At 34.5% G+C, this 25,412-nt stretch overlaps 1 protein-coding gene across 1 annotated transcript in view; it reads left to right on the top strand.

Moving 5' to 3' along the window:
* kcnq1.1 (potassium voltage-gated channel, KQT-like subfamily, member 1.1) overlaps nt 1-24,721 on the top strand; it is a 46,843-nt gene extending 22,122 nt beyond the window's left edge. Inside the window, exons 6-17 of the mRNA XM_032560104.1 lie at nt 1,691-1,831; nt 6,646-6,756; nt 10,051-10,146; nt 10,333-10,449; nt 11,859-11,997; nt 14,483-14,539; nt 16,709-16,826; nt 20,352-20,427; nt 22,144-22,238; nt 22,449-22,495; nt 22,626-22,687; nt 23,564-24,721. Coding sequence (XP_032415995.1) covers nt 1,691-1,831; nt 6,646-6,756; nt 10,051-10,146; nt 10,333-10,449; nt 11,859-11,997; nt 14,483-14,539; nt 16,709-16,826; nt 20,352-20,427; nt 22,144-22,238; nt 22,449-22,495; nt 22,626-22,687; nt 23,564-23,830 — 1,326 coding nt within the window. The 3' untranslated portion in view covers nt 23,831-24,721. The remainder of the gene's footprint in view (nt 1-1,690; nt 1,832-6,645; nt 6,757-10,050; nt 10,147-10,332; nt 10,450-11,858; nt 11,998-14,482; nt 14,540-16,708; nt 16,827-20,351; nt 20,428-22,143; nt 22,239-22,448; nt 22,496-22,625; nt 22,688-23,563) is intronic.
* The last annotated feature ends 691 nt before the right edge of the window (nt 24,722-25,412 follow it).

Genomic DNA, 25,412 nt, shown 5'->3' with positions numbered 1-25,412 from the left:
ATCTACAAACATTAAAGTTGTGGAAAGTTTTCTGTTTTTAAGAGTGCAAGGAGGCTCAGTTATTCAGTTCATCGATGGAAATGATGGCGGTGCAAACAAATGCACAAGTTTTCCTCCCTGGTGAATTAATAAAATGAGAACATTCTGAGGAACCTCGTTTGGATTCTATAAAACATTTAACTTTACATTTATTATTCTCTAGTAGTGGTTTATACTCACATGCCAATATTGAAGGGTAGCAAGGGTAGCAATAACTTTTGATGTAAGGCCTTTAATACATTTAATTTAATAAATCAAATCATTTATGTGTGACAATAAAGCAACAAATGGAAAAATCTTCTTCATAAAGCTGTGTATATATTTGAATTTGAAAGCATTGTTTTTATCATGATGCGTTTGTTGGTGAACTCCAAAATGCAGACAGGGGCTGGGAGCATGGGTCATGGTGACTGTTCTATTATGAAAGAAAATGATGAAAAACTTACAAAGGAGCACTGGAAGTTAGAGCAGAAGAAAAATTAAAAATCCAAGAGAAATGCTAACAGGAAGAAATGGGGGGCGGGGGGGCGACAACAACAGGGCATTACAGGAGGAACCAGCAAGGAGTGTTAGCAAGAGAGGGGTTTAAAAACTGCAAGGGTGACCGCTGGAACAAAAGACCTGGACTGATTAGCTAACAGGTTGGAGATATGAGAGGAAAGAGCAGCCGACAGTACACACAGGTGACTAGGAAATAAATCTAACACTAAAGAATAGCTAGACATAAAAACAGAATTATACTAGAGTAACGAGAAATAACTAGGGACAAGTTATGCATCAGACTGATCAAATCAAAGAAAGAAGGAGAGTCAGGAACACAATAAGCAAACCTCAAAACAACCCAGCTTAGAAAGATAACAGTTTTATCTTTCGTCTTTCTGCTTCAGAACTAAGTTCTGCACCATTAAGTTGGCATAATACCAGAACATATTCAAACTTATATACAGAACATATACAGTAGCCGTCCTGTATATTTTTCCTTGACTGTAGGTAGGTTGAGATAAAAACAAAATGTGATTGTCAAAAATAAAGCATTAATTTGAAAGTTTCTAGTAACCTGGCCAAATCGCAAGCTTATAGAAAGTCGAGACTCCAGCAGCCCATTGCATGAGGTTAACATTTTTAGCAACCTCTCAAAAATATTTTTCAAAACCATGCTATCGTACACCCAACAACTAATATTTCAATTTTAAAAAGTTCCCAAGGCAGACACTAAATTTCACTGTGAGAGAATGTTATTGCCTTATTTGTAAAAGCATGGACGTGGATAGAATGACATCTGTCCTGATGTTATTCTGTCATCAGGACAGAATGACTGTCTAAAAATCTAAGATGATTTTTAGGCTGATGTTTAATGGTTGGCAAGTGAATAAAATGCCCTTTTGAAAGGGCAGTTTTTTAAATTGATGAATGACTTAAGAGAGCACATGGGATAGAGAGATATTTTAATCTTATTCATATACAGTGTTTACATGAATATTCAAATCCATATGCCATTTGGATAACACTTATATATGAAAGACCATTGAACAGATAAGATTGATAAAACTGACACCTCTGGGAAGTGATAACTATCAGAGAGTAGTTTACCTTAAAAAGATATTTGGTTTAAGATTGAAATAACTATTGTTTTGCTTCATGTGTATTTCAGGAGCTGATCACCACTCTGTACATTGGGTTTCTGAGCCTGATCTTCTCCTCGTACTTTGTCTACCTGGCAGAAAAGGATGCAGCTGATAGCACAGGTTCCACTGGTTTTGGAAACTATGCAGATGCGTTGTGGTGGGGAGTGGTAAGACTACCTCTACTGATTATGACTGTTTGTATATGTCTATAATTATGGGAAAACATAATCACTCAACTGTGGTACATATGAAGAAAAGTAGCTGAGTTAATGCATGTGATTATTTGATCATCAACTAAGGTGACCAACAATTGCTGTTGTCCATAAATCTAAGAAATGCTTTTAGGCTATTTCATCATTTTGGAGATTTAAAAAAAAAATTCAGTGGATGTCTCAACAAATTTACAGCAAAGTCAGACAAAGTAGTATTAAAAGAAAAAAAAGAAAAAACATCAAAAGACTCTATGGCTGGAATTTATCACTCTAGGCCTAATGGACCAGTTTCTAGAATGTTTTGCAGTTATGTCTGGCTCAACACACCTGAATCAAATGAATAGTATTTTACCAGTCTGCAGAAGCCAAGGTTTCAGCTTTGTTGTAGCTTGAACATATCAAGATGTTGCAATGGCCCAACTAAACTTAGGACCTCAACCTGATTGAATTGCTACTATGGAACCAAAAGAGAAATGTGCATAAAAAATAACTTTAACATAGTGGACTAAAGTTTCCAACTACAATGTGAGATGTAAGGTTTTTCCTTGGTTTTAGTCACTTTTGTCATAAAACAATTTTTTTGATCGATTATGGCAGTTTTGATGATCACATCAATTAAGAGTACATAAATATGAAATGCAGCCTTTCAAATTACTATTTAAAACGATCAAGACAATGTTATCAGACACTTGTTACAAGAAATAAACACATGAAGATCTGTTTTTCAAAGTGTATTTTCAACATTTGTAATGTTATTTAAGTTACTCATCTGTTGGAGATTTTGTGCTCCCATGTTACACTTCTTGTCTGCCAGTTCTAAAACCCGGCAGCAGGGTGTTGTTGATCATCACCTGCTTAATCACAGAGTCTTCAATTTGCAAACACCATCTCATCATTACAATAGTCATGTGACTCTACTGAGTCAGAGTCTCATCTCTGGTGCATATTCACTCAGTGTAAAAAACAAGATAATGGAACACAGAGAGCTACATTTTAAACTCGTTTTAATTTATACAATGTTTGATCAAATGTTGTAATTAGGACTGCATTGATTTGTAACACCTTTTAACAATTACAACAGTTTAAACATAGAAACTGCTAATCTTTATTGAGGCATTTTTCTATATGACCCATAGCTAAATGGGTTGATTTAAATAAAGATAAGCAGCAGCAAAGTAATGTAATTCATTTACTAATAGGTCCTTTCATAATGTAAAATTCATCTGCATTATTATCTCATTTAAAAAGACACACATTAACTAACCACTTGAAGAAATATTGAAGCTGCATCTTTACAGCATCCACTGTCCAAATTATGATTTATTGCAGTGTGGATAACATTTTAGTTTTTGCATAAACAAGCTGGTTACTTGTGCGATTCACATTGCAGAGCAAGCAGATAAAATGCCAAGTTGCTAAAGATGTGCCTAACAGATTATGTCACTTCGCTGCAGTGAGGCATTCTTTTATTTTTTGGTAATTCCCCATTAAAATTTGCTTTTTATTGCTCAATGAATTGTATTTTCTGCTTCTTTCTCACTAGTTCAGGATTGCTCTAGGTGCTAAAGGCAGTTTGAAGAGTAGTTGAATGTCTAATTTCATATGAAAAATACCTGATAGCTGGGTATGGCTTCACTTATATTGTTGAATAATAGATTTACTTCTGATCTTTGATTATGATCGTATTTTAAAAATATTGTTCTTTTTAAAGAACCCTTGACTACCCTGGGGCTGTATTTCTTCAACTGTGAGAGGTCAAACACAGTCTGTGTTCTCTCTGTGGTTTTGTTGTTGAAGTAGGTGTGTAAACTCGTGGGTAGATCCAGTGGGCTGCTAATGCAGGGACTAACACAAATAGTGAAGAGAACATGGGATGAACTTCAGCTTTCTAAAAACTTAAGGGACTCTTTTAAAAGCACACACATGTTCAATTGAGTCGATAACCTTTCTTACATAAATAAAAGTTTTGGTTGATTGATTTTTTTTTAATCCATTTTCACACACAATGGTTTTGTTTTTGGTTCTTCTACAGCAGAAACATGTGAGAGAGAACCAACGAGGTAAAAGTTCAACATTGTGGTCAGGAAGACTGGGGATTTATTACAAAGAGCAAGAGTTGTTTTGAGTATTTTCCTCAAAAATAAGTTACTCTGCAGTTCTTCAGGAAGTGACTGTAAGCTACACAAACAAGCAAAGCCATACAACATAAAAGGAGTGTTAATAATGCAATACCCATGCTAGACCTTGACAGGTTTTGGCTTAAGGCCTATAAACTATTCCTGTTTTTTGCCTTTTGACCATCAATACAATAGTTCATATTTTATATTTATGTCTTCATGGTCAGTGAGAAAAAAAAACAGTTTAAAATCAAAGAGCAACCTGTAGATAACATGAAGCCATCTAATTTAACCCTTTACAAAATTGACAATTGAGTATCTTTGGAAAGCCATTGAAATCAGGTCACCACAGGTGTTATAGATTCCACTCTTGCTTCTTTATTCCTTTTAAAATATAGGCGTCTATCTATTATGGCTGCAAACCAAGTAACAAGTAAGTTGTGCTTTTACAATTATGAGAAATCTATACTGAAACCAACTTTTTCTCATCCTGGACGTTTTGATGAAGAGGTATGTGTTGTAACCATTAATGTAACAAAAACTTTTAATGTAATAACTGCACATGATGTAATAATTTGGCCCATTTAAATGGAATAAAGTGAATTACATTTTAAATGCAATAAAACATTTGTTTTTCACAGATTATCTATCTCATAGATTACTCTCATGACATAGTGACAATTTCAACAAATATCTAAAATATATATATATATTTTTTTTTATAAAAAAAAAAGTTATATAATGTAGCTATAACTTGCAGGTGTATTGACATGTTAGTATGTTACTTGTTCAAAAAGCATTTTACATTATTGGCAAGCTATTACTTCATTGGCCTAGTTATGTTTAAGTCGGCCATGATTATGTTTTTGGCAGTTATTACAATATTATCCATTATTATTTTATTTGGTTGTTGCCAGATGTAAGCAGCAGGAGAATTTCCCATGCAAACTGCTTTACTGCAGTGTCTCTCTAGTGGCTTGTGTCCAAAGTCTGCATTGTTACCTACTGTACTAGCCGACGGGTGGGGGTATTTCCCAGCAGATTACTGTGTTACAGCTCCCAAATATCAAGAGGCAGTTTATTCAGCACACTGCCTTAGTCAGCTATGGAAGAACTGCTGACAGACAACTAATAAATCCAGTTCAATTCACAGACATTGTTATGGAAGCAGTCAAAAACAAAAAATCTCTTCATGACATGTGTAAATGCTCCATGTATGCCTAAATAATGAAATATTTTATTGAATAGGAGAACATAAGCATTATAATGAAGATAGGACAGGACTATTGCCTCTTACAATCAATTTAAATAATTCATAGATGTACTAAAAGCATAGATATTTTAAGGAGGAAGGATATTCAGGTGTTATAATTATCGCCTTGAACTAGATGTGTGCTTCTGATCTAGCCAACAACGTGATTGTTGAGAGAGAAAAGGTACAGCGTATTTACAGAGCATTCATGCAGTGTTTTGACCCTTCAGTATTAAAAAAAAATGTGATGTAACAACCAAAAACTTTTGATCATCATCAAAATATCTTATGAATGTTGACCCAACAAATAACAAATCCATTATTAAAACAAAGCCACAAAATGTTTGCTAAAAGCCATACAGCAAGCAAATAGTCTGGTCAGATGGCAGAAAAATTTAACTTTTTTGGCTTATTTGCAAATCATATGTGTGGAGCAAACTAAGTTTACAGGTCACCCTAAACATAATGTTAACATTGTGGGACATGGTCATGTCAGCATATAGTACTGGACAAATTTCTCAGAGCTGAATATGATGACTTAGCTACCAGGTATTAGAGGCTGTGGAACACTTGAAACTGGGACAGACGTTCTCATATTAGCAGGACATGAAGCCAGAGCCAGAATGAAATGGTTCATATCAATCTATATTTATGTATTTGAATAAGAAAGCCAAGTCTAAATCTAACTGAGAACATGTTGCAAGACATGTAAATTGATGTGTACCTTCTGCCATTCAAGTCAGCTTGAGTTGTTTTGAAGAATGGACTAAAATGCACAATTATGCACTTTTTTGTGGGAGTTAGTTTATCATATACAATCAAAAGATAAGAGACTAAGTTTTTGATCTTCACAGAATGTGAAAAAATGTCAAGGGAATCCATGGGCGGTGCACTGTAGGTCAACCATGGTGTTGTGACAATTGGCAACTAATATAAGCTGTTCTTTTAATCTTCACTGAGGAAACCTAATGTCCTAGTGTGAGGTAGTATAGTCACACTAGGACTACAGTCAAAGGGTCAAAACAGGTCAACAGAAAACAGCATCAGCTGGCAGTTCCAGGATCTTCTGGTGAATTTTATTGTTTAGCATTTTTTAGGCTCTCAAATCTATCTCAATCATCTGAAATCTTACTGATCTTATTCCAAATTGGCAACACACCAATTACACACATTAAATAAATCAGAAATATGTATAAGGGGCAAGAGGAAAACAAAAACTGAACCACTTTGTCGCACGTTACATGTCACATGGTTTGTCACACAACTGAACACCTGTGAAGAACAGGCACATAAGAACTGCAATGAATTTACTTGCATGATTGTATTAGTGGTTTTATAACAAAAATCTCTTGTATTTATAGTGGACAAACATTTTTTTCTTCTATTTTTCTATTTTAAAGGTGACTGTGACTACAATTGGCTACGGAGACAAAGTGCCTCAAACCTGGATTGGAAAGACCATTGCCTCCTGCTTCTCTGTGTTTGCCATATCTTTTTTTGCTCTGCCTGCAGTAAGTGGATGCACTCAGTATGATTTGTTGTTTTGTGAAAATGCAAATTATGGATATCTTCATTGTGAGAGTTTGGTAGTTAAATTATTGTAAGCCATAAGCCATAATTATGGAGAAAAGAAAATTGAGTACAACAGACAACACAGCTAACATAACTAACAACAGTGTAACTGTCTGTCAGAGATGGATTGCCTATTCTACCGACAGATGACAGCAAGATAAAAGCCATGAGTCAAAATAATTTACATGCAACTGAAGTTCACAGGTGTTTTGTCTCTCTGTGACTCATAAGTCACTAAATTATAGACTCCCAGGCATGTCAATCAAGCCAGCTTTGCTCCCAAACATTTCTCTGTTTGCTCTCTATAACACTGATCAGAAGAAATTTACCTGGGGGAAAAGTGTATTGACATTCATTATGGGAACTTATGGTTGAAAATTGGAGCCTGTGCTTTTGAGATACTGCATGTAAACACACATTTCCTTTTTTTATTTAGTACAAAATGAACAAAGGTCTATTGAAGTAGACTAATATTGAACAGGAACAGTAAATAAGCTGAAACTAATCAATAGCTCAGGCATTTGTGACTGACTGGTTGCTGACCCATTATGACCAGAAATTAATTATATGGCACAGCCATGTTTCTAAATCCCAAGAATTTTAAGAGCAATTTCTGTTCAGCAACTGAAATAATTATTGATCACTCCAAGCTATCCACACTTAAAAAAAGAATTGAGCAAATTAATCCACAAATTAAGACTTGGGTAAAAAGTTTTTAATAACACATGGATTAAGTATTAAACACATGAAGAATATAATATGCAAAAAGCTATAAAAGGCAAAGAAACTAACAGAAATATGTCGGTATTTAGAAATCATTCCTATGTGCAAATCAGTATCATATGATTTAATATTGACTAAAGAAAAAAAAATATTATCAAAGTATTGCACAGTGTAATATGGCTGGTAAAAGCAAAGAGGTATATCTTCACAATCAGGGATGTCAGTAACGCGTTACTGACGTCGGTCCACTTTTTTCAGTAATGAGCAGAGGTGTGACCAAGTCACTGTGTTGCAAGTCTCAAGTAAGTCTCAAGTCTCTGTCCTCAAGTCCGAGTCAAGTCTCAAGTAAAGAAGGCAAAAGTCGAGTCAAGTCTCAAGTCAGGAACCTTTAATTTCAAGTCATTTCGAGTCGTTTTTATTTTATTTTTTTTTTATAATTTGCAATTATACATAAAATTCAAATAATAGACCATTTGTTCTTTTTAAAATATGTATTTGAGGTTCATTTGTGATCCTCTTATTCATCTGGTATTCTTCAAATCTGTCAGAAGTAAACAGATGTCAGAAAATAAATTACAGCCATTCATGAATTACATTTGACTTCAGTTTACTCCTTCTATTCATAAATAAACATCAACACTACAACAATCATAGTTTTCAAAAAATGAAATAAGTATAAATGAAGTTATCACAAGTAACCTCAGGAAGGTCTGGTGCATTTATTTTTCTGCTTTTATTTCTAAGTATGTTAGTTTCAGTCCTCCGTAAATATGGGACAGATATTCTAAACACAAAATTTTTTTGGGACAGTCACTGTATTTGGTCTTTTTTTTTTTCCCAGCAAAGCTATACTACTTGGAAATGGGTTCTGTGCGACATGTGACAGTCACGCCTTAACTTAACAGTCAGTGCATTAAGTCAAAAACAGTTGACTTAATGCACTGACTGCAGTAAACAATATATTGTCAATATAATTTCCCAACGTAGATGTCTTCAAATACACCAACCATCCTTAGATGATACTAGACCCGGCTCATCATCATGATGGGACAGAGAGACTCTGTTCCCTGTGTTCAGGTCCAGAATCTGCTTTCTGTTCCGGAGCCCCGCTCACTATCCACCGGCTTCCTGAGCTAACACGGTGCACATTATTTGTGGAGGCATTTGAAGGACCGGATTTATGGTAAATCATCACCAATTTAACCCGGAGTACACATGCTAACACGAAGTTAGCTAAAGTCAACTATCTTACAGCAAAAGAAAAGTGCCACCTACCGATCTTTGTGAAGCTTCAAATGCCGGACAAAGTTGGACGTCGTGGCATCTCCATCCGATATTCTCTTCTTGCATGTTTTACAAGTTGCAGTTCGTTTTTTAGTCGAAAGTTCATAACCTACGTAGCCAAAAGAAATTACTCGCGGAAGCATATTCGAGCGGTTATTTCGTATTTCGTTCCCTGAGCTCTGTAGCTTTGCCGCGTTTTTTTAAACGTCCAAATCCTGTTAATTTGATTGGTTGTGCTGCAGCTACGTACACACACATACATAAGGAGAGAGGAAAAACATAGTGACGGTCTGCGCATATTGATACGGAATGAGTGAAATTAATTAATGACGCCACTTTATAAATAATGTGTTTTAAATTTTAAGACTTTGAGTAAAAAATATCAAGTCTTTTCAAGTAAACAGCTTCAAGTCGAGTCAAGTCCCAAGTCAATGGCATGAAAGTCAAAGTCAAGTCCGAGTCTTTGAGCATTTTTTCAAGTCAAGTCTCAAGTCGTGATTTTAACGACTCGAGTCTGACTCGAGTCCAAGTCATGTGACTCGAGTCCCCACCTCTGGTAATGAGTAATCTAACGCGTTGCTATTTCAAATCCAGTAGTCAGACTACATTTACTTATTGAAATTACTTTGCGTTACTATTATCTTTTGTAATTTTATTTCATTTCCTCTACAAGTGACCGCTGTTTCTATGCGACAGTTATCAGCAGCGACAGAAACATAAACGACAGAGGGAAAAGGGAGATGCTCATTTTGTTGCTGGAAAAACAGGAAGTATTTTGAGTTTCGCTCGCCAAGTCCGATTATTATAAGTGGCTTTGGGCTTGTTTTTTTTCTAAAGTCGCTTGCAGGTTTAATGAGTCGCGGTTTGTGGTTTTGGGGCTTGGAAATAAGCAGACATAAACCCCAGAATTTGTCTGATATCCAGTTAGTTTTAGTCAGACTCTCCCTGTCCATCATCTCCCAGATGATCCGTCCTGCTGTGTCTTTGTTAATATATTACCTGTGAATGACGTCGAGCTTTGCGTTGCGCTCCAGAAAACTGCAAACATCGAGACTAATGAACAGCGCAATAAACGTGAAAACAGCCACGAATGAATTGTGACGCGTGATGTTTTTCCAATAAACATTTCATGTGTTTGGCCCACATTCATGCTCATGTTTGTGGGATTAAAATGAAATTAATAAGCAAAAGGAAAAAAAAAATCTCCACTCTGTTGTTTTTCACAGGGAATTTTAGGTTCTGGCTTTGCCCTGAAGGTGCAGCAAAAGCAAAGACAGAAACACTTCAACAGGCAGATTCCTGCAGCTGCCTGTCTCATACAGGTATTTAAAAAAAAAAACCTCAAAGGAAACCTCAGGAAACCTGGGGGACTGAATGGTCTCACAGCCCAACTTTTTTTTTTTACTGAGAGCAAACTTTCCTGCATCTTTTTCTGTCTTTTTTAAAATATGGTCAAGGATGAAGTGTATCCATCATTCCAATACATTTCTATTTCCATGTCTCTGCAGACATCGTGGAGATGTTTTGCAGTGGATAACTTTGATTCTGCTACATTCAAGCTGTTTTTGAGAAAGAAATCCAACATTCCTGCCTCCTCTCTTTCCAGCCCCAAGCAAAAAAAATCGGTTAGTAATCATTTTAAGGATTTCACTCCTCTTCACTTCCTACCATAATTTCAGATACACAAAGGCAAATAATGTAGTTTGAAGGGAATAACCCTGGAATGCTGTGGATTGTAAATTAAGACCAGTACAAGTGTGAAGGTGTATCTCTTTTTCTTTTTTTTTTTTTTTTGCTGAATGTTTTTATTTTACTTCATGAATATTATTCTGTGCTGTGAAATAAGATAAAGAAATAGGACAGCAAGTAGAGCACCATCACCAACTACATTACATAGACTTCAGGGGGTTGAATAAAAATACTGAGTAATTCAAATCCCTTGATACTCTTCAAACTGTGTCATACATTCCATTTCTTGTGGCTTGGATTAAAAAAAAGTCATACTGGATTATGCTGATGACTTGTGACATTTAATTCTTTTTCTTGAGGTAGGTGCATGTAAGGGAGCAATGTTTGTATAGGTTTCAAAAAGAGAGAAAACATGTTGTCATATAGAATTGTTCTGGTTTTGCTTTTTTGTCTTAATTACTTATTTAAGTTCATCAAGCAGTTCTTATTGTCAGATAGAGATACACTGAGTAGATACAAAATGTTTTGTTTTTTTTATTTAGGTGAAGAAAACTATTGACACCAACTCACTCAATAACCTTCAACTTGTCTTTGTATTCCTTGATACTTTGCTTTTTTCTTACAAAATAATTTGACATTCACAACTGTATATTCACTTATATATAAGCCAAATGCTGATGATTTTTCTTGCTTTTTCTTCCTTTTGTGACCAAAACTTCTCTGACTAGCAATGATGTGTCAAAAGAACATCTGGATGGGTCATAAAGTGTTTGGTTCTATAGATCTTTTTTGCCTGGGGGCGCCTGGGTGGGTTCTCAATGAATGTGTTACTTACAGCTTCTGTCATTAGATCCCATCAGACTAAGCTATTAAGCAGTTTCACATGTCTCATTGATGTCCTGCTGAGAGGGACAGGTAGGGGACTACAACTGCTTTAGGCGAGTACTGTAAAAGTCAGAGGTGTGACTTATCTTCAAAAATGTTTAAGTGAAAAAAAAAAAGAAGTGTTGACTAAGCAACAAGATATATCAGACTCACCATATATGTCAATGGCTTTAATGTTATGGGTGATCTTCTATATATACTGTATATATATATATATATATATATATATATATATATATATATATATATATATATATATATATATATATATATATATATATATATATATATATAAAATGTTACTACCGTGGGGAGTGTTTTTGTTCCAGGGGTCAAAAATGTCACCAATACATAAGCAAAAGCAAAATAAGCAAAATAGCTTATTCTTTGACACAAGGTCAACTTTGTTTTGGGGTTATGTCATTTAAATGTCAGAGAAACACATTTTTTACTTGTGCAGGTGAAGATGAGGAGGAAGCTGAAGAGTACTGACAAGGACAATGGTCCAGCTTCTCCCACTGTCCCCAGCATCACCTGTGACTCTGTCTTTGACAGCGGAAGGGAGCTAAGTTCAGATGTTTACAGCACTGTTGGCACAGGTACTAAAACGGGACATAGAAAACATAAAGGTTACACCACAGCATTAAAAAAAATTGTTGGACCCCTATTCAAGTTTAGAATACTGAATATTTACTTCAGGCAATTTACTACTGGAAACTTAATGTTTTGACAAATAATATTAATTCAATTGTATTTATTTTCATTGTAATGTGCACACACATCTATTAAAATATCCCGTTTTGTGATGTAAAAATAAAACCAAGATGTGGGAAAATGTGTTACGATCTGATAACACCGAAGTTGGACTTTTTGACCTTTTTTTTTTTTTTTTTAATGTTTGTACACAATTTACACCAAGAAACCCCCAATGAAGCATGACGTTGGAAGCATAATTTTTTAGGGCTAATTTGTTCATGTGCAACTGGGAATTATGAACAATTTCAAATACCATTAAATGTAGTTTTATTTTTTCTATCAAAACGTTGAACATTTTAAACAAATCATAGGCGTACGGTTCCACAAATAATGCTTAACAATATTATTTGGACTCTTCTTACTATAATAATTACTGAGGATCAGGTACTTAATTTGAATATTAATTTGAATATCTCTAAGAACATAAATACAAATCTCATTAATTCTTGATTTACAAAAGTCATAAATCATCTGCATGATGTTCATTGTTGTTTGCCTCCGTCAGTGTACCCTGCCTTTGCTCTGAGGTAGTCAGGATATATTCAAGGTCAACAATGACCCTACCAAGCTTAAATCTGCTACAGAAACAGTTTTAATTCTTTATGCTATTCCATTAAATAATATATATATATATAAAAGCTAAATAAATTGAATAATATGAAAAAGAACAGTTTTTTATTTATAAATACTGTTTTTCATACATAATTTACACTTCATATGACATGTCTTTTATACACAAACACTAATGTTTTATTTTGTAGTCTCCCTTTCACTGGAGAGACATGTTTATATCTGAATTTCATCACCTTTTCTTTATTTACATCATTTTTGGCATTTAGACACTAACCTAATTCCATTTGCTGCAGTTTTGAAAGTGAAATGTTTTCCCCCTTCCTCTCTGACATTCAATTCTGAATTTCTCTATTGCTGCTGTATTTTTTTGTAGCTCAAGCATTATATGTTTTAAAAGATGAACAAAGTTCGAGACATAGTTTGCTAGACACTGTTCACTTTGAATGACTTTTTGAAGTGATTTCTTTTTTTCCAGTTCTTTGATTATGTAACAGATGTACGGATGGACATTCTTATCATGTTTTGAAGAATTTCTTCTCTCTTTTAAAAAGATCCAAAAGGAAAAAGGGAAACATCACCTTTACTATTCACAAACCCACATACAGGGAATTAATGGATGGGTCTCTTCACAGTGGAATAAAATAAGATATTAGAGGGGGCTGCCTGTTTCAAAAGCAGATAAATATGGATACTTTTAGCACGTCCATAGCATGTAACACCTAATTGGATGATGCTCTTTGTGGTGTCTAGCTGGTGACCTTTTTCTTTTATACCAGGCGCTAACATGAAAAGCTGCTTAGATGTCTGACTGCGGTACCAACACCGGCGTGAAACTGCAAATGGTTTTTGCTTTGCACTCAGTTCTCTGTGAAACAGTAGAATTTAATATTCCCTGTTGTACAGATGTATATGCTGGCTGAATGTTCACAGTGAATCACTGTCTTTGATAAGAAGCCAAATTGATGCAAGAGGTCAGGCTCTATGTCTAACATCTATAGCATGCTGCTTTTAACTTTAATGGATTTTCTAAATTACCACTGCTGTGTGAGGATGGATGCTGACTGAATGATGACATGTGCATCAGCTTCCCATGGTTCTCTGCTAGCAATACCCGTTTAGGGTATTTGGCATAGGCTTTTTTGTTTAATAGCAACGTAGATATCTCTAATTTCACATTCTGTCAGTTGTCAAGATATCAAACTGGTGCTCAATTCAAAAGATTATATGAATAAAGCAGTAAATGGTGAAACTTTATATGTTATTAGCTGAGTGCAGTAATATATTCTGTTTATATTTACCTCATTAATATTTCCATCTAAGGTTATTTTGGTGTAAAATTTGGTTCAGGAAATAGTGATGAAAAATGTATTTTATCATTGGCAGAAATGTTTCTTTTATTTCTATAACTAAAGAGAATTGATGAAGCAGAGAGTTGAGGCACCTTTTTTCCTTTTTCTGTATCACTTGATTTTTTTTTTGCTAAATGTAGTTCTGATTGTTCCATTCTCTTACTTTTTGTCTTTCTTCACACTTCTGCTGTTATGTTTGTGTATCTCATTTGGCAGGAAGCCAGCCACTTGGAGGACGTGGTGAGCTGCTGTTAGTGTCTATGTTCTGCATGTGTCCTCTTCTTTTGGCTTTGACTGCTTTCCCTTTTCTTATTTATACCACTAATAGAAAAATAGAACTGTGTTGCAAATGCTATATTTTTAAGCAATACAGTTGCAGTTATGCTCATGTTTGTGTGTGCCTTAGACTGCCAGGAGTCATGGACATCTTTGTCATCTCTGCAGTTCAGCTCATCACCCCCAGGTAACTTTTTGTATTTTCTTTCACATTCATCATCATCAATGACACCTCTGTGAAGACATGGGTTGGTGGGTTCACTTGACCCATAACTGAATGTTTGTCTTTATTTCTGATCATTCAAAAACTCTGCATGTCAAGGACTCTAACACAACCCCTTGACAAGCAGAGTATGCGGTTTTCTTGACTCTGTAAATGAGAGTAAAAATTTGCTTGTCAAGAGAAAAGAGCATGTCAAGTTACATTTGTTTTAGCTTTCAGCACAATTAGGACCTTTCCATTCCAAACCCAGCTAAAGCAGAGGCACTTCACACCATTTTATTCTTCACACATCAAAATCATGAACCTGTTGAGTCACACTTCTCCAACTGGTGTGGTTGCTCTTAGTTGAATAATCAATGTGTTTCTTTGCAGCCTTCCTCAGCAACAGTCAGAGCTCTGCATTAATTAATACTTAACTATTTTGTGTTTCTATTTCCCACAAAAATGACAACCCCACATGACCAATTATTGTGATAAAACTGTTATGTTAGGCTTCATCAAAGAGAAAAACGTGCTTTACTCTCAGTAGGGTTTCTCATAAGTACTGAACCCTTAAGACATACTGACAGACTTAGTGTTTAGGATGAAAATAAGCTTTAAAAAAGTTGACTTTGTTGTTTACTCTTTGACTCCAAACATTCTTAGAATTTTACATTCTACATTAAATTACTGGAAAAGACAAAAAATATTGCATGAAATGATTTTTTTTTTTTGCTGAAAAGATTTCTGTAATGACTATTTGCAGAGAAGCTTTTGATCTGAATACTGAGGTTGACATAAGGTCTAGTATGCATGATTTGGTGTCATCTCAGAGTGCAAACGGGAAATTGAAAGTAGCTGAATGCTGTCCACCTACTCCCAAACTGTGGTGGCTGTGAAACATGCAGAAAAAGGGAAAAAATAGAAAGAACCACTTAAGAGTCAGTGTTTGTGTGTGTGTAGTTTTTTCCTTCTGGGCTGCTGCAGAGATGTGGTGCAGCATGGCAAAAGGCCAAGGAGAGTGAAGGCATCATACAAACATGATGATTTTTACACAGTTAAGCATAGTCACTGTTAAATTTGTTCTTTCATCCAATAACTTACTTTAAATATTACACACTTGTATTTTGTGCTGGTATTTGGAAATTTTTTGGTGTCTAAGTCAACAGATTAATTGAACTAATGTTTATCATATTTTGTTATTGAATTAGCTGTATAAGTACAGCTCTCAATGACTTTTTCTTTCAAATGAGAGCTATATGAGGTGAAAAATATCAATTTCCAGCATTATTTCATGGTAAATAGAGGGTCTGTGGGAAATAAAAATGCTTTCCCCTTTCTATAGCATCAAGTTTGTTCTTAAAATTAAGATGGAGCAGTAGAATAGTGCATCCAGCTTAGTGCGAGACATTCATAAGATAGGACAGATTTTAATTAACAGAACCTAGATAACTTGATGGGATATATGATATCATGGACTCCATCAAATACCTCATTTGACATGCCAGATTAGTTCCTACACACAACCATTCTGGAAGAACCCTGAGGAGAAGTCCAGAACAATAAAGTATCCCCAGCAGATCCAGTCAGAAAATCAAATTACTGAGGAAACCAGTCAGCAGATCAAAAACACAACTTTTCTTTAACGCTACAGACACTCTATAGACATGTTTAAATAAGCTGCCGTTTTACTTTTTTGAATGGTAGCTATAAAATATATTATTATTATTATACCTACATAACATGTTTGAATGTTATTTTTATTATTTGAGATTTTTCTTGATGACTGTTAACATTTATTGTTATCATTAGTAGTAATAATAGTATTACAGGCTTTCACAGTCTGTTACACCTGCCACAATGAACAGGTCCCTTCCCAGATCATTTGGGATTTTACGAATGTGCTGTAAATGTTTTTCTTTGTCTTTCATTTTTGTTCTTGTTGCCTTTATGTACCTTTTTTGCAAATACAAACTAATTTTATGTAATTTCAAGTAGCACATCATGTAAAGATCTCTTAACAAAATATCAAAAAAATACTGAAAAGTGTTTATAAATACACCTGTATCTGATCTGCTTTCAAAACTAAACAAAGCTAGTACAGAAGATGTTGCCCCATTAAAAACAGTTTACTTGTTTTTTGTGAATTTACAGTAAAAAGAGGTCCCAGCCTTATGGCCATTCCACTCCCAAGAAACTGCAGCTTTGCTGACGACCTAGAGCTGGAGTTTGAGCGAGAAAGTGATTTGGCTCCTGCCAGCACAGTATCACAGTGAGTTGCCATCACTCTGCTACAATGTTATTGCATTAGATCAAACCACACAGTGTTAATCAGTGTTTATGTGTGAGTGAATGTTAAGCATGAACTGGCAAAAGATGGTCTGCTTGTATTTGATTTTTTATGCTATTTGTAATTAACCTTTGCATTATGCCAACCCCAAAGGGCTCATGATTGTGTGGTAGAGAGAATCCCTTGTGTTTTCTGAGGCACTTACACAGCTAGAGACTGCCACTGATATAAGGAAGTGAGTGTTAAGTAAAGGCAGTATAATGTAGATGCACCGTAAGTGAAACAAATGGAGCGACAGTTCTGACCCGTGGGATTCACATTCTAAATGGTGGTGTAATGATGCAGAGCGAGAACTGCACGCAGCCGTGTTGTTGGCACGATAACTGTGCTCTGCTGGCTCCAAAATACGTAACCAGCTGTTCTCACAGAGAAACGCCACATCAAATCCCATGCTAAATTGAATCATTATGAGGCAAAGTACTATTTCTAGTAATTGTGGTGAGAGAACACAGTGAAAATGAAATCCTTATTGGGTTCTTTTTAGTTCCAACATACATTTCCAAAATGTCCCTATTGTGTAAGCTCAGTACATAAGAAGAAAAGCTTTGCTATGTCTGTTACAGAAATTTCAAGAATTCTTGCAATGCATTGATCTAAAAAGAAATCACATTTATTACAATTAATATTGCAGTATATCATTATTTTGAAATTAAAGACTTCTGGGCTACTGAGAAATTTAACATTTCTTTTTCTAGAAACAAAACAAAATACACAGACATACTGTATACTAAAAGTAAAATAACTCGAAGTCAAGAAAAGTGCAAGAAATAAAATTTAATAAATTATAACTCAGAATCAAATTTCTCGTTAGATTCATATGAGATTCCAATGTCACAGGAATCTAATTATTATTATTATTATTATTATTATTAGTAGTAGTAGTAGTAGTAGTAGTACTAGTTGTTGTAGTATTTCACATTAATATTTTTGTCTGAATTTTGCAATGTTCTAAGCAAAGCTTTATATCATCTTCTTACAAGGCTATAATATGATATATAAAAAAAAAAACACAGCCATAATTTGTTCACATGTGTTGCAACCACATCAGAGAAAACTGAAAAGTTCCCCATAACTTCTAACTTATGATACTTTATTTTATTGTGGTCATGGGAGGTAATTGTGACTGAGTTTTGACAGTGTTCAGTAAATTAATGTTTAATTCAGCCAAGTAGCAATTTATAGCTCTGTCAAGGTTTCAACTTTCTTGATGTAGTTATAAAGCCTTGCTTTTTCATTCAATCTTGATGTTCCATCTGCAGTAATTTAGTTAACCCTCTTTCATTGTTCCTTGACAAAGATGAAAGAGATTCAGTTTTTGATCTCATGAACTATGGCATCATGATCAAAAGCCTGTGTTGTGTGAAGCATGGCCTATAGATAAATCCCCATTTTCTTTGTATCCAAGTAAGCAAAAGGAAGATGTATACATAACTGTTGCCCCTAGTGATGTACTGTAACATCCTTGTCAAACTATTGTATAGCTGCCTTTTTTGCTTCAATGCTGAAGAAGACACATTGTCATAGGAATCTAAGGCTCCAGCATCTCTAGTAGTCTGTCTGTTACAGTGCATTTGACACTGTAACAGACATCGCTTGATCACTAGATAAGCCAGGTTGCTGTGAATTTTTTTAGATAAGTCAAAAAATGTTGTCGCATCAGCACCACAGCTCTCTCAAATAATTTATATGTTACATATGTGCCACTCATACAGAACTGATATGTCTATGTGTTATGTATCCCAGCAGTGACAGAATAATTTTTGCTTAATCTCACACTATTTGTAGATCCTTCACTTACCTTAGAATACCAGAAGCTTGAAACCGAAAGCTAAACTGATGACATTTGTGATAAAATCTGTTAATAATCTGAACCACCTGAGGGAACTCTTTCTCTTTCTTTCTCTGACAGAAATGAGCAGTTTCCCAGATACTCAGTTGATCTCTAAATTTAATGAAATAAAAAAAAGAGACAATAACATAAAGGTAAAAGCAACTTTTTATGTCCTGACGTATCAGAATTCCACATATATGAACTATTTCCATGCACTACAGCCTGTTTGTGGTGCGACACTGATTGTCAGAATTAGATGCTACATTAATAACCTAAATAATATAAGATGCAGAGGTATTTGATGCTTATTCTACTTTGGAGTATACCTAGTATTCCATTTGTTCTCAAGAAGCATTGTATATAATATTAAATATTATTTAATATTTTTATTTTAGTTAAGGCTAGGCACTTGTTATGATCGTATATCCCTAGTTGCCTTTAAACATATACCTTTTTGTATAATTTTACCTAAAAAAATGAAGCTATGTAATTTGCTAAAAGATTTTAAAATATGGTTATTTCCTTTTATCATTGATCATTAAATATACACTTTTAAAATTGAGTATTCCATTAGACCTCAGCATGTAAGACGAACTCTAATGACTGGAGTTGATTAGACTGCGGGGGGTTATTTAAAGACAAAACCAACTCATAACCTGTTGGCAGACATGAAATAAATACAAAGAAATTAGTTCTTATTTCATTTTCACATTTATCACAAGAATAAGGTGTTTTAGGCAATCAATAACATAATCTCTGCAAGTTTGTGGAGATCTATTGAACATAAAGAACTATTTCTTTAAGGATGACAATGTTCTTAATCTTGGCGTAATAAGTTCATATCACAACATTCATTAGAAAGAAATGCCTTTACTATTCAGACAGCACTTTGAAAGCATTTCAATATCTCCCTACTAAATTAATAGAAAATTGGATTCACTGCCTGGGCTTTCATTATATCAATAACCCATATTCTTTTTATGATGGAAATGGTTTCTATAATAGCTCAAGGATTAAATTATTGACAGTTCACTATGTTAATTTGACCAAATGTTATGATAGTCAGATGTGAAAATCCAGCCTTTTCAAAGTCCATAATGAAGCTCTTAAAGACCTTGTTCTACAGCAAATGCAACTCAACAAAACATGCGCAGCTCTCCCACCACATATCCTAACTGACTGCTTTTACAGAGTAATGAACACTGATGGGTAACAGCTTTTCAATAATTCCCACAACCTAATAATGCAGGCTAACTGCATCATAATCACTGTGGGCTTTTTACTATTTTTCACCTGGCTTTGTTCTCACTGTTCATCGCCTTGGTAACACCAAAAGGAAGCAAGGTAATGAGGGAGAAGCTTTGATGTAGACTGTACAGGGAAGAAGAGCATGCTTGATATTTTTCTCTAACCTGATGAGTTTTGGCATAACGTTCATCTTTTCTTTGCTTTTTTGTGATACCTATTTCCCTGAAGAAAATCAAAGGAAAAACACAAAGGATCCTGCTTTAATTTAATGTTTTGTTCAGGAACTTTTTGTGTGATGCATCCACTCACAAGGTGTGTTGAGATATCAGAACTAAGAAGCTAAACTTTTTTATAACATGTTGTCACAGATTGACGGAATCACACCGAAAAGCCATTCGTGTCATACAGAAAATGCGTTATTTTGTGGCTAAGAGAAATTTTCAGGTAAGAGCATATTTTTTTAAAATTACTATACTATGTTTCTTTTTAACTCTTGGTATCCTTTTTTATCATAATGGAATACCTTATAATTAGAGAAGTTATTTATATATATATAATTTTTTTTATAATTTTGTTTCTTTTTATTTTTTTACCAAAATAGGTCTACAAAGTAAACGGATAGTTAAAAAAGCATTGTAAGATTTCCAAAAGGCCTATTTTAGTTTATTATTTGAAAAAATAATATTTTCAGCAGCTATTTTAAATGAGTCCAGGCTCTAGATATTAGAACACGGGAAGGTCAATCGTCTGAACAGAGCAATATCAGTGACTTCTATACCTGGTCTTTGGGGTTACGAGTAGATTTTGCATTGAGGACCTAAGAACTGAAGTAAAAGTATATGGCTTTATTCATGAATATAGAAAAGGTGTTGTCCTTGCATGATCCTGAAAGATAAAATCTGAATTTTCAAATTAATTCTTAAATGAACAGATGACAAGTGTAAAAAAACAAAAACAGGAGAGATGTAGGTTGTTTTGTTTGTTCTTACAGTAGAGATTTGAACCAGCAGAATGTTTTCAAGGGCTTTTTGTTGACACATGTGAAAAGGGATCTAAAAGTAGTGTAGGTGAGACAAAACAAGCACTGGGTGACAATATTCCCTATGCAGGAGCCAACCAGATTAAAAACAGAGGTCGGGAAAATATGAAGAGGATTTCATGTTTTTTAGAATAATGCTGATGTCTTAAAACTTTACAACTGTGAAGGATGAAAATGATTAGGAACCAAAGTACTGTAAGCACTTCCAAAGTTTATATAATCTTATTGACAGAGGTATTATAAGTTCTTCAAAGTGAAAATTATAAAATCTACTCTGTAATTTAGTTTTAACACATGTTCTTCTTAAAACTAGAAATATTATAATTTATTCAAGAACTGTTCTGTTTTTGATAAACATGACTGATTAACCAGAGCCAGTACGTCTAATTTAGAGCAGCACGTGTGATGAAATGATTGAATAAAGGCGTTAGGATCATAGCCATGAACTGAGTTCAGGTCAACTAATGCTGGAAAAACATCAGTTGCTGACTAATTAAGAATCTGTTTTTCTAACTTGAATTTACAAAGAACATTAAGGTGCTCATCAGAAGAATTTAAATGCAATGTCTACAAAATAAACTACTTTGTGAATGCTTCATACTCATACTTGATTGGCATTAAAAAAAGAGCTTAAAGTGTATGTTGAGATAACTGTAAATCGTATCAGTTAATTCTTCAGCCTTGTTCTATAGCTACAATGCAGCAAACACATTATTGTATCTTAGTACTTAAAACCCTATTACCGATGTAGTTGTGTGAGCAGTTTACAGGGCCCACACATCAAACAGCAATGACCAGCATTTTTCTGATCACAAGAACTCATCAGCAGCAAACTGTAAATGAGCTCTTACAGGGTTTCGTCCACACTGGCCAATTAAAGCAAAACTGATATAAAAAAAATGATGTGTGTACAGAATTAATCTTTAGTGTGTGGGCTGTAAATGTCCCCAACGCAGTAAATGCACACCAGTCTCGGCAGCAAAAAAAGACTAAAACTTTTACAGTGCTGTTTTAAAAAAAAAAAAAAAAACTGAAACCAAACTAATCAACCTGTAAAGTGTAGGTTTTAAATGCCATTTAATCAATAATTTAGTCAATATTTTTATGTTTTTGTTTTTTAGCAAGCCCGTAAGCCGTATGATGTGCGCGATGTGATTGAACAGTACTCTCAGGGTCACCTCAACCTCATGGTGCGGATCAAGGAGCTTCAGAGAAGGTATACTCTTTAAGTAAAATGAGCTTAAATTAATTAGTTCCCTTGAGTAATGAAATGTGTTTATGGTGTATATCTTATTGCAAGTATATCAAGAAAAACAATCCTTCCCGAAAATATCTTGGAACACGGCAGAGTGTGAGGGTGACAGAGGAAACACAGAGGGAATCTATAAATATTCTTCTGACGTTAGCTCTCTATTGTTTCTCTCAGACTAGATCAGTCTTTGGGGAAAATGACTTTGTTCCAGACGGGTTCAGGTAATAAATCACTACACTTCTACCTGAATATGGATTATATTAACTGTGAAAAAAAAGCATTTCACTTAATGTTCTCTTTTATTTATTTATTTATTTTTTACACTTCATTGCCTAATGTCAACCTCTGAAGACCGCACCAGAGATAAAGGAAACAACTCCATTGGATCAAGGCTCAACAGGATGGAGGACAAGGTAAGAACTGTGTAATATTAGTAGAAATTTACAACCCTTCTTTTACTTCAAGTGGTTTGCACATTTTTATTTATTGTTTTTAGATAAAAGTCTTGTATTTAAATCAGACAATGTTCATTTTGTATTCATAGGTTGAGGGCTTTTATGAAAGAACAACTTATGAATGTCCTCTTGAGAGAATTTTGACAACACAGTTAACTTATTAAATGTTAAACACAATTGAAAGTGGTTTTGGATATGCCAACAGTTGCTTTTTTTCTCCCATCATTTGTTATAATAAAATATGAAATGTGTGTTTACTCTTTTTTATTATGAATTCAAGTAACAAACTTGAATATTGTAGATATTTTACAAATATGAATTGAATTCACTACCCACAATTCCTCTTACAAGAGTTAACGGACACACACTTAATAAAGCAATACATGACAAATAATTCATAAATCAGATTTTTCTAGAATTCCTTAAGTTATGAAGTTTCTTGTTTATTATCAGAGGAAATGCTCTGTCTTATTATGTACTGTATTTAACATTTTCTCTAAAACATTGTATACAAAAAAATGCAGAATATATTGTGCAATCCATAATTTTAAGCTTTATTGATACTTGGATATTGTCATTGAATATATATCAAAAAGAGTTTTATTTTTTTATCATTTGACTTCTTAGTTAACCTTTTGATAAATTAGACACATTTAGATAAATTAATTTAACCAATTAAACTGTTGCATACTGGCATATCATTCTGGCAATAAAATTACCGGTATGTGGCATTTATTCCCAGGATGCTTGAATGTAATCTTGCGATGGAAACAAAAACAACCCATCTAGTTCTAAATATTTCATTTTATCAATATTTTTTTGAAAATCTCACAGATAACACACATGGATCAAACGCTGAATCACATCGCAGAGTCCCTTGCCTTCCTGCTGGACCAGAGGGATGTCGGTGGTGGTGAAGTCAGAGGCCGGCTGAGACCTCGGCTCAGACGAACCTGTAATGTCCTCCACAGCCAGGACAGCCTGCCGACTAATGACCAGCTGTCTTCTTCCCCTTCATCCTTCTCTTCCAACAACACCAACACCATGCTGTGCCCCAACCCTCCACTCAGCTCCACTGCCAGTCAGGATGAGAGCTGCTGAAACTTGAAACCAGACATCCTGAATGCGCTTCACAATGTTTGCTCATCTGTTTATGATGGGTAAAGACGCACTGGACATATTCTCCTGTCTGTGACGAGCATATGTAGCTACAGCTGTTTGCTGAAATACTGACATGATGACATTTTGGCAAAACTCTTACCAGGACATGTGGCAATGCCTTTCAAATTATGTCTGTTGGGCAACTTCCATATAAGCTCTAACTTTGATCTATTTAAAAGTATTAAGATTTAAAATGAAATCTTTATTCTAGCTGTTTTTGTTTCTAAAATTCTTGTGAAAAAAGAAAGCTTCAATATTTAATATTGAATATTGTCTGTATCATTTTTATTTTATTCGTAGTTCTCAAATACCATAAAAGCAAATGACAAAACGGTTTTAAAATGTTTGCATAGTCATTATTTACTATTTATTTCTGTAGCAGAAAAAAAAACTGTAAACAGTTTTGCTGTCAGCACAGACTTGTTCAATTATATTTAGAAATTTACATTTTGTGAGAAATTTGAGGGCATCTTACATGCATCGCTTAGGTCAGGGGCCAGTGAGGATCAAGATACAGCCATGCATTTGCTCCTTGGTGGGACTGACAAAATAACAAAATACTATCAATCCACCTTAGTACTTAACAGGTACAGCCAGGGGTGAACCATTTAAATGTTATTTTTATAAGCAAACTTACCTCTTGTCTTATTTGCTGCTAAATGTGATGCTGAGGTTTGTTATATTACTACAATAAAAAGTGTCACAGTAATGAAAAAACTATCCAGAAGGTTAATAAATCTCCATGTAAGTATTTTATGTTAAACAGAAGCTTTATAGCAGACTGAGCAGTTGTCTCAGAAGGGTTTTTGGCTCACTCACCTTACTTTTCCGTTCCATATAGTAGTCATATATAAATACAGTACAGACCAGAAGTTTGGACACACCTTCTAATTCAATGGGTTTTCTTTGTTTTCATGACTATTTATAAGGCAAGAAATCCCACTTATTAACCTGACAGGGCACACCTATGAAGTGAAAACCATTTCAGGTGACTACCTCTTGAAGCTCATCAAGAAAATGCAGAGTGTGTGCAAAGCAGTAATCATAGCAAAAGGTTGCTACTTTGAAGAAACTAGAATATAAGGGGTATTTTCAGTTGTTTTACACTTTTTTGTTTAGTGCATATTTCCACATGTGTTATTCATAGTTTTGATGCCTTCAGTGTGAATCTACAATGTCAATAGTCATGAAAATAAAGGAAATTCATTGAATTAGAAGGTGTGTCCAAACTTTTGGTCTGTACTGTATACAGTATATACAGTATATATATGAAAAACTCATTGAACAACCTTTGCTATTTAATTTTAAATTTTGTTTTTTTTTTACAATTGTCAATGGCACCTTAAAAAGAGTCTGTAGCCGTTGATTACTGAGGGAAAGTTTTGTAACATTACCTACTCTCTCCTAAAGTTTGGCCATGACAAGAGCTAACATCCTGGGTATTCCCAAACCTGTTTTTATTTCCTTTTTCCTCTGAATCATTTAGCAGTTCACAAGCTAAGACAATGTTTCCTTTTAGGTA

This window comes from Xiphophorus hellerii, chromosome 4 (genome assembly GCF_003331165.1).
Source record: "Xiphophorus hellerii strain 12219 chromosome 4, Xiphophorus_hellerii-4.1, whole genome shotgun sequence".
NCBI classification, from domain to species: Eukaryota; Metazoa; Chordata; class Actinopteri; order Cyprinodontiformes; family Poeciliidae; genus Xiphophorus; species Xiphophorus hellerii.
Note: the sequence above shows the minus strand (reverse complement) of the source record. Positions and strands in the feature narration are given on the sequence as shown.